Below are 14,722 nucleotides of genomic sequence, written 5' to 3'. Positions count from 1 at the left end.
AAAGTTGTCACAAAATGAAACCCAACAGGGTAACCTGTGCTACATCCCCGGGACCTAACCCACCAAGTGATAGTGCACAAAAGTGCCAAACAAAAGTGCAAAAATCAAGTAGTTCAAAAATCGTTGCTGTCGCTAGACTCATCCAGCGACTACCTCAGTAAAACAGTCACTGCCGAAACAGAGTACTGACCCCAAAGCAGCGAAAATAATTCATGACCAAAACGGTACTTATCTTCAGGTATCTGGTGGAATGAATAACCCAGACACTAAGAGACGCTCAGCCTTAAAGTTCAACAGACTCCCTTTCAAAGGACGAACCTTCTTCCTCAAGAACCAAGAGTGGCTCATTATGGTTCATTTTATATATATATATAAAAAATATATTCTGTTTCTTTTTAGGATTCACAGGTTTTGACAATCTATGCAGTTGATTGAATATTAAACAAGTTGCAGTGGCTGTTTGATAACTCACTAATGATGGAAAGGGAGGGGATGAGGATTATTAAAATTAGAGACAAAACTGTTTTTTAACCACAGATGACCTAGTGCAGCCTTTTATTAAGAACTACAGAGTGATTCAGTTACCATGTTAAGTGAGAACTCCCTTTGGTTTCTTTTACATGTTTTTCAAAGGCATACGTAATTTATTTTTGAACTGCTTATGATAGCTAAAAAAAATAAAACAGATTGAATGCAATAAATTCCTTCACCCCACCCCCCACTGTGTTTTTAAATATTTGTAGTGTGGGGAAAATATAAATAGCACTTTTACTAATAGGTATATTTCATTGAGGATATGTGCATTATTTTTATTTTGAGGAATGGAATAAATATTACTCATTTGAACGCTTTAGTGCCTGGCTGCAGAAAGATTTGCTGAGTAGTTTTTGTTTTCTGATGGTGCTGAAACAGTAGCAGACATAAATTCTTGTGAATCATATCTGATCCTACTCTAAATATAAATTATTCTCCAGAAAAAAGAAGTTCTTGTTTTGGAAGAAGCTTTTCCCAGCTTTAGAATCCTTAAAGACTCATGTGTCATTGGGAGCAGACCATGAACTTTTCTAAATGTAGGATATATGCAAGGGGAAGGGAATGGGATTTGATATACTGCTGTCTGTGGTTACAGTCAAAGTGGTTTATTAAATACAGATACTTACTTTGTATCTGGGACAATGGCGGGTAAGTGTCTTACCCATAGTCCCAAGCAGCAGGAGTAGATCTCTTTACACCTTCAAGTAAAGAATTCATTCAATCTCTCCGAAAGGGAATGGGACCTGTATGCCACCTTTTTGTAGTTTTACAAAGACACCCAAAGCGGTTTGCATACAGGTACTTCAAGCATTTTCCCTATCTGTCCTGGTGGGCTCACAATCTATCTAATATACCTGGGGCAGTGGAGGATTAAGTTACTTGGCCAGGGGCACAAGGAGCAGCACTGGGGTTTGAACCCACAAGAGAATGACACGGTGACAAAATTCATTACCGTCCCCGTCCCCGCGGATAACCGCGGGAAACCATCTTCATGTCATTCTTTAAGGAGAGAGGGAAGAATCAGAGTATAATTGGGCACAACCACTGACCCGCAAGCTTTGCTTTGAAGAATGCTGGTGTAGAAGGACCGAGGTTGAAACAGACACTACAGAATGACAGTCTCTGGTATCCAGAGCAGATATTGTGATGTTATAATGCCTCATTCCACCAGTGCCTAAGAGCCAATCACATCAGTGATGTCACAATGGCTTCATTATCCTTGGCTCACATAAGAATCAGAGTATAATTGGGCACAACCACTGACCCGCAAGCTTTGCTTTGAAGAATGCTGGTGTAGAAGGAGAGAGGATGAAATAGACACTAGAAAATGACATGGGATTATTTCCCGCGGTTATCCGTGGGGACGGGAACGGTGATGAATTTTGTCACCATGTCATTCTCTACCCACAACTTCAGGGTGCAGAGGCTATAGCTCTAACCACTGCACCACACTCTTCTGTGCCTTATTCTCCCTGAGTGCCCTTTTTACTCTTTGATGATCCAAAGATCCCACAGATTCCCTCACAGGTTTTCTGCTTCTGATGTACCTGAAAAAGTCGTTACTATGAGTTTTAGCCTCTTTGGCAAGTTTCTCTTCATATTCCTTGTTCAGCTTTGCATCTAACTTGCCAGTGCTTATGTTGCTGCTTCTTTTCTTCATTTGCATCCCTTTTCCATTCTTTAAAGGATGTCCTTTTGACTCTTACAAGCTCTTTCACTTCATCTTTTAACTGATATAATTGCAGAAGGTTGGGAAGAGGCTGAGAGTGGAGATTTGATGGCCATGCTCTCTAGAAGCACGTCAAAAAGTCTGAGCTGGCTTTTGAGCAGCCTAAGTCTTGGTCTTTTGAGGTCGCTGCTGCTTTTGTCTCTTCTGTGGTGGAAGAAGAGGATGTTGCAGGGTATCATCTCAAGAATAAGAAGCTGGTTTTGGAGCAGTCTTAGATTGCTGACTCAGTCTTTGATCTTTTCATAGAGTTCCAATTTTGCTCATGCTGAGTCAGCTTTTCAGTAACAGCCTCTATTCTATCAGCAAAGAGTTCTTCCCCCAGACATGGAATGTTGGCTAAACTGTCCTGAAGATTAATATCCATGTCAGAGACTCATAGTGAAGCAAGACACCTCATAACAACAGACAAAGCCGATGCTCTGGATGACATTTCAAAAGCATCGAATGCTGTCCATGCCATATACAGTATTTTCTGGTTTCTAGAAGACTGTGTGTGGTCTGCTGAAAATCCTCAAGATGTTGTGGAGGAATATACTGTTCAAAGTCAGCCAACTTCTTTACAAGATGCCTAAAATAAAATGACATGTAGAAGTTGTAATTAAGCACTCTAGAGATGGCGACCAAATTTGTCCATAGTATGACTCTCGCATCCCGGTGGTGCAGAGCGTAAACCCTGGTACTGGAGGATTTTTTAAGGGTCAACTCCACAAGGAACAATTGGTAGTGTGGTTTGTCAAATCCAGGGGAAGAAATTATTCTGTAGAGTGAATCAGTGTTTCTTGGGGCTTCAGTAGCAGAAAGAGGAGTCTACCAGTTTCGAAAGAGGGCCTCCTTAAGAAGATTATGCAGAGGTAACTTGAGAAGTTCTTTAGGAATTTCATCATAATCTAAGGCATCAAGGAGCTCTGCTCTGGGCTCAGTGTCAGCCTCTAATTTGATAGGGAGGGACAACACTAGGCCTTTGAAAATGCAGTGTTTTGTTATGGGCAGCCAGTGGGCCGGTATTGATACTGGAGAGACTGGGTCATGGGCTTGTAGGTTTTTCAGTAGTCTTATTGCTGCATTAAAACTTAAAATCTAGAAAACTATCTCCACCCCTTTTTGTAGCCAATTACTGTCTCTTGCTTTATAAAGGGAATATGAATAAGGAAAAGATATCATATGTAGAATATATTTCAGATTGGGTGCAACTAATTGCTTCTAGCTCCCCCACCAAGATAAATACAGAGGCAGCCACTTCAAGAAAAGATCAGCAACAACTTGTAAAAAAAAGCAACCTTGTTAATTTCTAAAGAGCCCTGAAATGACCTCTGTGTCAATGATCAAAAGAGCCAATGATTGCTTTCTTTTAATTGCAATATGCATTAGATTCACCATCTGTTTGATTTTACCAGAGGCTTGCCTATAGGGCACAAAGCGTACTTGATTGGGAGTATTAAATTAGGCATGACCTCAGACAACCTTATAGCTGGCACTTTAGCCAGGATCTTCACATCACTGTTAAAGACTGATAAGCCTGCATGACAGTCAGTCAGTGCAATCTTTATCTTCTTTAGAGATAGAGGTCTATACCATCTCCCTAGTTGCTGGCAATGTTTTTCCCTTTCATACCAAATTAAGGAGCGCTGCCAATACAAGGGCTGGTTGTCATTTCTGAAGCCTTGAGCTGTGCATCTGGTTGATATGTCTATTCCTACTGTGGGAGTATCATATGAATCGAATGCCGTGTGTATCGAGGTTGGTTGTTTTTTGCACAGTATTGATTATTCACCTTATACAAAGCAAATCACAGATTCACTTACATAATAAATTTCAACATACGAACAGCAAAATTGAACAAACAATAAAATACTAAGCATAAAATAATGTTCCATACAGCAAAACCCAAAAAGTCAGATGCATTGCGCCAATCCAGCATTGCACCCCCAACCATGCTTCATCGCACAGAAAAGGTGGCGATTTAGCAATTTCTTGAATTTCATTAGATCCCCATGTTGTCGTATATACTGTGGAAGCTTGTTCCATGCCTCAGGACCAACAAAGGAAAGCACTTCTGCCCTCTTTTTTTGCATTTTGATCTATTTTCTTGAGGGAACAGACAAGTCCCGGTGTCCTGAGAAATGCAATTGGGGAAGCGCAACATAGTATGAAAGACAATCTGTTAGGTATTTGGGGGCCCATGTGTGATAGATGTTGGAATTGTCCTTATCCTTTGACATAGAAGAAAGGATTGCAACTTCCTTAGATGTTATAAATGACTTCTGTAATCTGAAATTGGTGCATGGGAATGTGTACACTGAGCATGCTGTTCTGATAGATTATCTTGTATATGATATCCAGGAAGTATTCCTCTTTTCTTGGGGAGAGGTGTGGTGCTGGTGGAGTGATTTCTTAAACTCCTGGCCTTTCACATGGTGGATTCTACTCCACAGAATGGTAAAAAGGCTGAAGTTTTCTGTGGTCCAGTACAAAAGAATTTGTTTCTTGATGTTCCTCAAGGGTTGATTTAGCTGAAAAGGGGGCAGCTCAAATATTTTCTTGCTGCTTGTGCAAGATAGGAGGTAGTGATAGGGCTACTCTGTTCTCAGAGTCATCTAGATCAGTAGTTCCCAACCCTGTCCTGGAGGACCATCAGGCCAGTCGGGTTTTCAGGCTAGCCCTAATGAATATGCATGGAGCAGATTTGCATGCCTGTCACTTTCATTATATGTAAATCTCTCTCATGCATATTCATTAGGGCTAGCCTGAAAACCCGATAGGCTGGTGATCCTCCAGGACAGGGTTGGGAACCACAATCTAGATATTTAAGAACTCCATGTAAACCGCTTAGAACTGAAAGGTATAGCGGTATATAAGTTGATTGTTATGTTATATGTATTTGTCTGGTATCAGGCTTATCCTTGGCTGATAGCACTAACTTTTTTTTGCTAGTCTTAGTAAAGATTTGGGACAATTCATGTCCTCTGGTTGACTTTGCTTTTTAGGTTCTGAAGGAGAGGGTCAAAGGTGGTGGCTCCTATGTTTCAGTGCTGAATATCATAACTGGCTGACCTGTGACATAATGTAATGGTGATGGTTCCCTGCCTACTAGTGTGTACCAAGCCTGTCTGGTCCCAGATGGTCCTTCTCCTTATTTGGAGTTGATGCCACATGAGGGGCAGGGCTCTAGATGCCATACGTCTGTTCTAAGGTGCTTTGAAAAAAGTTGGCAGTTTTGATCTGTGGCAAGTTGGAGAGCCCGAATCACCAGCAGATGATTTTTTTGCATGATTATCTTCACTGCACGGTTCCATGGAGGATATCTTATGTGAAATGTAAAGATGAGCGGGGTGAAGTACAGTGGGGAGAATTCAGTAGATGGAGCCTAAGCACAATACCGGGCAGAGCTTTGGATTCTGGCCCAGAAATAGCTAAGAAGGAAAATTTAAATTAAATCAGTAATTTTAAAGAGAAGGTAAGATTGTGCAGACTGAATGGACCATTCGGGTCTTTATCTGCCATCACCTACTATGTTACTATATGTGCAGCTTTTGTTAGCCTTTGAGGACTTGCCACCTGTAGCAGGGGAGACCATTTTTTTTCCATCTTACAGGAGTCAGACCTGATTTTTTGGACTTTGAGGTGGCAGTCAACGACGTGAGGGAGTCTGATAGAATGGACACATCTCTCATATCAGTCTTTGACATCTTCCTTTCACATTTTAGACATCTCTTATAACCTCCTTGAGCCAACCTCAGTTATTCAATGATAAAACCTGTTGGAATCCCCTCCTCCCCATATCCACATTTATTCTGCTCCTTGGGTGTGACCCCTTTCACTTCCCTTCAAGATACCAAAGCAGAATTTGCCCATGATGTCTCAAAATTTTCATCAGTCTTACGTTTCTTTGTATTGACCTGTTCCATGACCAGGACCCTCTTAACCTGAAGTACCATTGAGAAGGAGTAGCCTAATGATTAGCACAGTGAGCTGAGAACTGGGGGAACTGGGTTCAATTTCCATTATGGTCCCTTGTGAGTCTAGGCAAATCACTTTAACCCTCCAATACCCCAAGTACAAAAACTTTGATTGCGAGCCCTCTAAGGACAGAGAAAATACTTGTATGTAATTTAAACTCCTTTGGTTGTACCACAGAAAAGTGGCATATCAAGAATTTAATAAGCATGAACATAAAACATAAACCATAAACCTGCGCTGCAGTGTTTTTGGAGAGAGATTTATACAACATAGTCTCCTGATTAGTCTCACTTGAAATGACCACCACTTCTCACGTTTTGCATGCTTGATTGTTTATCTGAAAAGCAATGACCCACAGCTTAATGTCCCTTGGAGGGCCCAGGCGGTGGTGCAACCTTTTGAGTGGGATGTCTCCCCCCACATCCACTTCAGTTTCCTCCTACAGAATGCTTTGGCAAATATTTCACCACTTGCAAACTGTTTTTTATTAATCTGTTTCAAGTATCCCACAGATTCTAACATTGTTTCTGCAGGACCTCTTTTCTACTACTTTCTGGCACAGCAGGTCTTGCACTTTTTTAATATCTTGGCAGTCACTGCACAGCACCACCAAGGCCTCTCCTCGTCTTCTGTGTAGCTTTCTATGTCCTGAAGTCACAACACAATCTCATTAGTGTCCTGCCATAGCTCCGTGATCCCTTCTTTTATAACATCAAGTTTCAAGTTTTATTTAAAATTTGATTAAATCGCTTATCAAACTTCTAAGCGATATACAAAAAATAGGACTGTGTACACAATATAATAATAAACATATTAAAAATCTACACCACAAACAAAAACAGACAGATGTACAGAAAAATGACAAAAAGGGGAGGAACTACATTAGTTATAGGACAGAAATCCTGAATACCTATAAAAGATCAAACGCATTTTTAAATAGAAAACTTTTCAGTTTGCCTTTAAATCGTTCTAAAGACTTTTCCTCCCTCAAGTGAGTCTGTAGGGAATTCCAAAGTAGTAGGGGCTGTTAACGGAGAAAATGTTTGCACGCCAAGGAAGAGAGACAACAGATGTTTGTTCAATCTTAATGATCATGAGTGGGAATAGGGTATAAGAAATCTCTCTATGAATAAAGGGGCATTAGATGCTTTTGTTTTAAATGTTAGTAAGATTATTTTATATGTAATCCTGTGTGAGACAGGAAGCCAGTGTGCGTTAATGAGAAGTGGTGTTGCAACTTATTATGAAAGCCAAGAAATTTGACCATGTATTGCTGAATTTTGTACAATCTGAAGACTATGGCATAGATTCACTAAGCTCACCGATCATGTCCCTACCAGTTTGCGAGACTTCTCCGACCCAATTCACTAACCTGCTTGATCCGATCCGCACCCGATCCAATCCACACATGCAAATGAGGGGAAATGGCATGCATAAGTAGGAAGGCAGCGATTCACTAAACAGAAGAAGGAACACCGATTGGGCTTGCCGATCCGAAATGAAGTGACTGCTGTGGACCAGTCACTTACTGTTCCTACCGACTCTCCTGCTGCCCTGAAATCCCAGTTTGTCCCTGCTGACTCTCCTGCTCCACGGGTTAAAAGCGTGTTCTGTTCCATTGAAATGTCCACTCAAGTAAACTGCAGCCACCCCTCCCCCCTTTGTTTTGACCTCACTTGTGTGGAGAGCAAGCGCATGTGCGGATTGCATCTACAGCCAACGAGGATGGTCTGCGCATGCGTCTCGATCGCTCTACAACAATCCATGGGATCGCTGTAGGGCGTGTGTCCGATCACAACATTTTCTGTTGTGAATCGGTTGCCCGGCAAGACTCGGCCACGGATCGTCCAACAACTGTGAGTTTAGTGAATCTAGGCCTATCTTCTTTTTTTTTAAAAAAAACAACTTTATAAGTTCTTTGTGTGGACATCCCTCAGCTGGGCCCTTAGCATCTGAAGCATTAGTTCCTCCGCCCACCATGTTGTCACACTCACACTCCCTCGCTTCTTGTCTTCTTGATAATGCACATTTGTTGCTACTCTGAATATGAATTGGGTCTTGATCATCATTGATTGAACACCAGTAAAACCGTTTTTATACTATCCTGCTGGCTCTGTCATCTGTGGTGAAGCCATTGTCCTTTCCCACTTCTTTTCTGATTCCTGTGGATTTGTTCCCCTGCTGGATGACTTGTGATATATAGCTACTCTGAATATGAACATCCACCAGATTCCTCTCCACTGATGTGTTATCTTCTGCTGGTTCTTTCCAGTTCTTCCCAAACGGCCATGCGTTTGCCACAGGCTCAGATGATGCCACGTGTCGTCTTTTTGATCTCCGAGCAGACCAGGAGCTGATGATGTATTCCCACGACAACATCATCTGTGGAATTACTTCGGTGGCCTTCTCTAAAAGTGGCCGCCTGTTGTTAGCTGGTTATGATGACTTCAACTGCAATGTGTGGGACACTTTAAAGGGAGAGCGAGCAGGTCAGTGTTCATATCTGTTAACTCATTAACTTTCTTTCAGGCACAGATCATTTTTACTGCTGATCAACATTTGTATATGTCGAGGCTGCCAACAATTTCCCAAATATAGTTGGGAAGATGGGAGGTGAATCCATTAAATCAGCATCTTTGATTCCTGGCCTCTGAGACTGTCATGAGCTGTGACAGATACATGGAGGATTGATGTGTCATAGATTAAAATGTGCCTGTAATAACTATTGTCTAATCACTGTGTAATAGAAACACAGAAAAAAGACAATATGGCATATCTGTTTAATAATGCACTGTTTCCAAGTTCAAATTGGCTTACAGCAAGCATACAAGAATTAAAAACAAGTAAAATAAGAGAGAAAACATAAAACTAACTAAAATGCAATAGGCAAAAAATGAGACAACAATAATTTATGCAATAAAGCAAAATGAAATAGATAGTGATCACCAAATAGATGTACCTAGCAACTACTACTAAGCTGGAGGCCACTGGATCTCCATCACATATCACTGAATAGATTAATGTACTTCCAATAAATTGTTACTGAAAAATGTCTAATGAACCAAATATGTCCATCCTGCCTATTGCACTAGACTTAGTATAGTCTTGCTCTGCAGTGGCAGAAGGAATTGAGTCCATTTTAGCTAATTTGTGGGAGAATTGGGGGGAGAGGGTTATGTTTTTGTCTGTTTTTTCTACAGTGGACTTGCAGAAAAACCAAGGGGTTATGCTGAAGTCCAATATACATTAAGATGGGCCACAAATAAGGGTCTCGGTTTATATTTGAGTTTATCCCAGGACAAGCAGGCAGGTATTCTCACTAGTGAGTGATGTCATCCGACAGAGCCTCGATACGGACGTCTCACAAGCATATTTTGCTTGAAGAAACTCAGAAGTTTAGAGATGCCCGCACCGCGCATGCGCCAGTGCCTTCCCGCCCGATGGTCCGGGCGTGTCTCCTCAGTTCTTTTCTTTCCGCGGAGCTGAGAAGTTTTACTTCGATTCTGCGCTGACTGAAATCCCGTTTTTTGCCTTCTACTTGCCGCGGTTTTGAGTTTATTTTACTCTTATCGTGTGTTTTATTTATTTTATTCTTCCGGCGATTCGGCCGGGTCGGCCGCGTGGCTCAGGCCCCGCTCCTTTGATCTCGCGGCGGAGCTTTTTCGGCCTATGTCCCGGCCAATTACCGGTTTTAAAAAGTGTAGCAAGTGCCAGCGCGCGATTTCGCTAACGGACCCTCATCGACACTGCCTGCAGTGTCTTGGTCCAGAACATTTCCCGAAATTGTGCCGGCCTTGTTACACTCTCACAGCGCGTGTGTTCAAGCGTCGCTGTTTTTTGTGGGAGTCGATGTTCAAGATGGAAGCGGCTCAAGAACCTTCAGCTTCGACTTCGGCTGCCGCTTCGCCTGCCCATGTGAAGCCCGCCACCACTCCTACTGCTCCGGGTCTTCTGAAGCCGGCTTCCTTTGTCCCGGTTTCGACCCCGACTTCGGCGCCAGTGCCTTCCGCCATCTCCTCGGCTCAGGTACCGCCTTCTACCATTCCACCCGTGGTCATTAAAGTGCCGAAAGCTTCCAAGCAAAAGCACTCGTCCACGAAGGAGCGCGAAGACCGTGCTGAAGACCCCTTTCGGTGCGGATCCCTCCATATCGGCTTCGTTATGGTCCCTTTTGGAAGCTCAGTTTGTCGAGCTCATGCACACCATGGGACCCAGGTTAATTGCCTCCATCCAGGGTGACCTCCCGGTACCGATTCCGGGGGGCGGACCGCCCCCTCCTCCTCCTCCTCCTCGCTGGTCGGTCTCGCTGCTTGGCGAGGAGGAGCGGCATGTGGCGGCCGATCCCTCGAGGCGGGCCTCCTTTAGTGATATGCCACCTTTGGAGCCCATCACGCCTCCTCACGAAGAGGGCTGGAACCCCTCTTCGGGTAATCGTAGTCCTGGGCATCGCAAGCAGGAAGAGTTCTTCCGCACTCCCTACCAGGCCTGGACTGCATCGCGTGAGGCGTCGAATCTTCCGCCTCTTCGCTCCATGGCATCAGGTCCCATCTGCTCACTAGAGGCGTCGGGTGACCATGCTCAGCATCGTCATTCTAGATCCCCCTCCCGGCACCGAGAGGGACATCGGTCCAGGCATTCTTCACGGCACTCCTCGCGCCACTCTGAGGTTTCCCCGCAGAAGAAGCTGCCACGCCTGGGATATTCTTCATCAAACATGTCCCATCTGCAGGGGTCGGAGTACGAGGAACCGTCTACCTCTTATTCTCCCTGTCGATCTCAGGTCTCTCTGGACCCCGAGGCCTCGACTTCGTCCAGCCCTTCTAGGAGGCCTGTGCTGGTGGATCAACTGTCCTTTTCTTCTTCCCTCAGACAGATGGCGGATGACCTGGACATTACCTTGGACACCGGCTCTCGGTACTCCAAGGAATACCTCGACACCATGCATTTACCTAATCCTCCTGCGGAGTCTCTTCGACTGCCTCTGCATAAACTGCTCGATCAAACGTTTATGAGATGTTTTGAAACACCGTACTCCATCCCTGCGGTCCCGGGCAAGTTGGATGCACGATACCGCACAGTTCATCACAAGGGGTTCGAGGGCTCTCCAGTCCCTGCTGGTCGAATCCTCCCTCAAGCGATCTCATCCATCCCAGGTGTACGCCTCCGTACCCCCGGATCGAGAGGGCCGGACCATGGATAAGTTTGGGAGGAGGATATACCAGAACTCGATGATGGCTTCCCGAGTTCTCAATTATACTTTTCACTTTGCTTCTTATTTGGAGTTCTTCCTGCCTGTGCTTCGGAAGTTCACGCCTTACATTGAATCTCAGGCTCGGTTCGAGTTCGAGGAAGTAGTAGCCTCGCTGTCCCAGCTACGTCTCCAGTTGATGCAATCCTCTTACGATGCCTTTGAGCTTTCGGCATGGGCGGCTGCCTGTTCCGTGGCTATGCGTCGATTGGCCTGGCTTCGGACCATTGACATGGACCCGAACCTCCAGGACAGACTGGCCAATGTTCCTTGTGCGGGAGCTGATTTATTTGTCGAGTCCATTGAGACTGTAACGAAGAAGTTATCTGACCATGAGAAGTCTTTTCAATCCATCCTCCGGCCTAAGCCTAAGCCTCAACAGTCTCGACCTGCTAGACCGCCGTTGATCTATCAGCGGCGTTACACTCCAAGGCAGGCTCCGGCTGCGAGGAAACCAGCGAAGAGGCAGCCTCCTCCGAAGGCTCAGCAGAAACCACCACCCTCTACTGTCCCCAAGGCTCCTCAGCCTTTTTGACTCTCTCTCAGGGAGCATAACCTACCTCGTTCTGCATCCTCCTGTTTTTCCCATCGGGGGTCGCCTCCATCATTTCTTTCATCGATGGGAGGCTATTACCACTGACCTCTGGGTCCTTTCCATTGTCAAGGAAGGATACTCTCTTCAATTCCATCGGGTCCCTCCGGACCACCCTCCAAGAGAGTATCCTTCCAACTTGACACAGACCGCCCTTCTTCTTCAGGAAGCTCAGGCTTTGCTCCGGCTTCGGGCCGTCGAGCCGGTCCCTGTGGACCAACACAACCGGGGATTCTACTCCCGGTACTTCCTTGTACCGAAGAAGATGGGCGACCTGAGACCCATACTGGACCTTCGGATCCTCAACAAGTTCTTGGTCAAGGAGAGGTTTCGCATGCTGATCCTTGCTTCTCTCTACCCCCTCCTCGAGCAGAACGACTGGTTATGCTCTCTGGATCTCAAGGAGGCCTATACTCACATTCCCATTCATCCGGCCTCTCGCAAGTTCCTCAGATTTTGGGTGGGACATCTACATCTGCAGTATCGAGTGCTTCCATTCGGCCTGTCCTCATCTCCCAGGGTCTTCACAAAGTGTCTGGTAGTGGTGGCCACTGCTCTCCGGAACGAGGGTCTTCAGGTGTTTCCCTACCTCGACGACTGGCTCATCAAGGCCCCCTCAGCTCCAGAGGTCATTTCGGCGACCCTGGCTACAATTTGTTTCCTGCAGAGTTTGGGCTTTGAGATCAACTTCCCCAAATCTCATCTACAGCCTTCCCAGTCTCTCCCCTTCATCGGGGCGGTCCTGGATACCATTCGACTCAGAGCATTACTTCCTCCTCAGCACATGGATGCTCTTCTTCATCTCTGCCAGTCTGTGTCTTCTCGCCAGTCCATCTCAGCGAGACACATGATGGTCCTCCTGGGCCACATGGCCTCTACAGTTCATGTGACGCCTTTTGTCAGACTCCATCTCAGAATTCCTCAGTGGACCCTGGCTTCTCAATGGACTCAGGTGTCAGACCCGTTGACTCAACACATCGTGGTCACTCCTGCTCTTCGGCAGTCTCTACTTTGGTGGATGACCTCTTCGAATCTATCCAGAGGTTTGCTGTTTCACACTCCTCCCCACCAGAAGGTTCTCACAACCGATTCCTCGACCTATGCCTGGGGGGCTCATCTGGATGGGCTTCGCACTCAGGGATTCTGAACCAGTGTGGACCGACTCCATCAAATCAATCTTCTGGAGCTCAGAGCCATCTTCTATGCTCTTCAAGCTTTTCAACATCTGCTTCACGACATGGTGGTCCTCATTCGCACAGTCAATCAGGTCGCCATGTATTATGTCAACAAGCAGGGGGGCACGGGCTCGGCCTCCCTCTGCCAGGAAGCTCTCAGAGTCTGGGATTGGGCAGTTCGCCACAACGCCTTCCTCAAAGCTATCTACATTCAGGGGAAGGACAATGTCTTGGCGGACAACTTGAGTCGTCTCCTCCAGCCTCACGAATGGACGCTCCATTCCACACCCCTTCATCAGATCTTTGCACTGTGGGGGACGCCTCAGATAGACCTTTTTTGCTGCTCCCCACAACTTCTAGCTGCCTCAGTTTTGCTCCAGGATTTACACTCCTCATCGCCTCGAGGCAGATGCCTTTCTGCTGGATTGGGAGAATCGTTCTCTGTATGCGTTTCCTCCATTTCCTCTCATTCAAAAGACTCTGGTCAAGCTGAAGTCCGACCATGCCACCATGATTCTAATAGCTCCTCGGTGGCCCAGACAACCTTGGTACTCCCTTCCACTTCAACTCGGCAACAGGGAGCCATTCCTTCTTCCAGTGTTTCCTTCACTGCTTACTCAGCATCAGGGATCTCTACTTCATCCCAACCTGCAGTCTCTCCACCTGACAGCTTGGTTCCTCTCAACGTAACTCCTCACCAGTTTTCCCAGGCGGTGAGGGATGTCTTGGAGGTTTCCAGAAAGCCTGCTACTCGTCAATGCTACTCCCAAAAATGGACTAGATTTTCTTCATGGTGTATTTCCAATTCTAAGGAACCTCAGCGAGCTTCCCTATCTTCTGTATTGGACTATCTTCTACACCTGTCTCAGTCTGGTCTCAAGTCTACATCTATACGAGTCCACCTGAGTGCTATTGCGGCTTTCCATCAGCCTCTACAAGGGAAACCTCTCTCTGCTCATCCTGTGGTTTCCAGATTTATGAAAGGACTTTTTCATGTCAACCCTCCTCTCAAACCTCCTCCAGTGGTTTGGGATCTCAATGTTGTCCTTTCTCACCTTATGAAACCTCCTTTTGAGCCTCTCAATAAGGCTCCACTAAAGTTTCTCACTTGGAAAGTGTTTTTTCTAGTGGCCCTCACGTCTGCTCGCAGGGTCAGTGAGCTTCAGGCCTTAGTGGCGGATCCACCTTTCACAGTATTCCATCATGACAAGGTGGTCCTTCGTACTCATTCGAAATTCCTGCCTAAGGTGGTCTCTGAATTTCATCTCAACCAATCTATTGTACTTCCAGTGTTTTTTCCAAAGCCTCATTCTCATCCTGGAGAATCAGCTCTTCATACTCTGGACTTTGGCTTTCTACCTGGATTGCACCAAACCACACAGAACTGCTCCTCAACTTTTCGTCTCCTTTAATCCAAACAAGTTGGGACGACCTGTATCGAAGCGCACCATCTCCAACTGGATGGCGGCTTGTATCTCTTTCTGCTA

At 45.4% G+C, this 14,722-nt stretch overlaps 1 protein-coding gene across 3 annotated transcripts in view; it reads left to right on the top strand.

Moving 5' to 3' along the window:
- The window catches only part of GNB4 (G protein subunit beta 4), a 68,272-nt gene that overhangs the window by 42,562 nt on the left and 10,988 nt on the right, over positions 1–14,722 (top strand). For all 3 annotated transcript variants that reach the window (XM_033958612.1, XM_033958611.1, XM_033958610.1), the window contains exon 9: positions 8,493–8,709. In XM_033958612.1, the coding sequence (XP_033814503.1) occupies positions 8,493–8,709 (217 nt within the window). The remainder of the gene's footprint in view (positions 1–8,492; positions 8,710–14,722) is intronic.

Source organism: Geotrypetes seraphini, chromosome 9, assembly GCF_902459505.1.
Source record: "Geotrypetes seraphini chromosome 9, aGeoSer1.1, whole genome shotgun sequence".
NCBI classification, from domain to species: Eukaryota; Metazoa; Chordata; class Amphibia; order Gymnophiona; family Dermophiidae; genus Geotrypetes; species Geotrypetes seraphini.
This window is presented reverse-complemented; position numbering and strand designations above follow the sequence as displayed.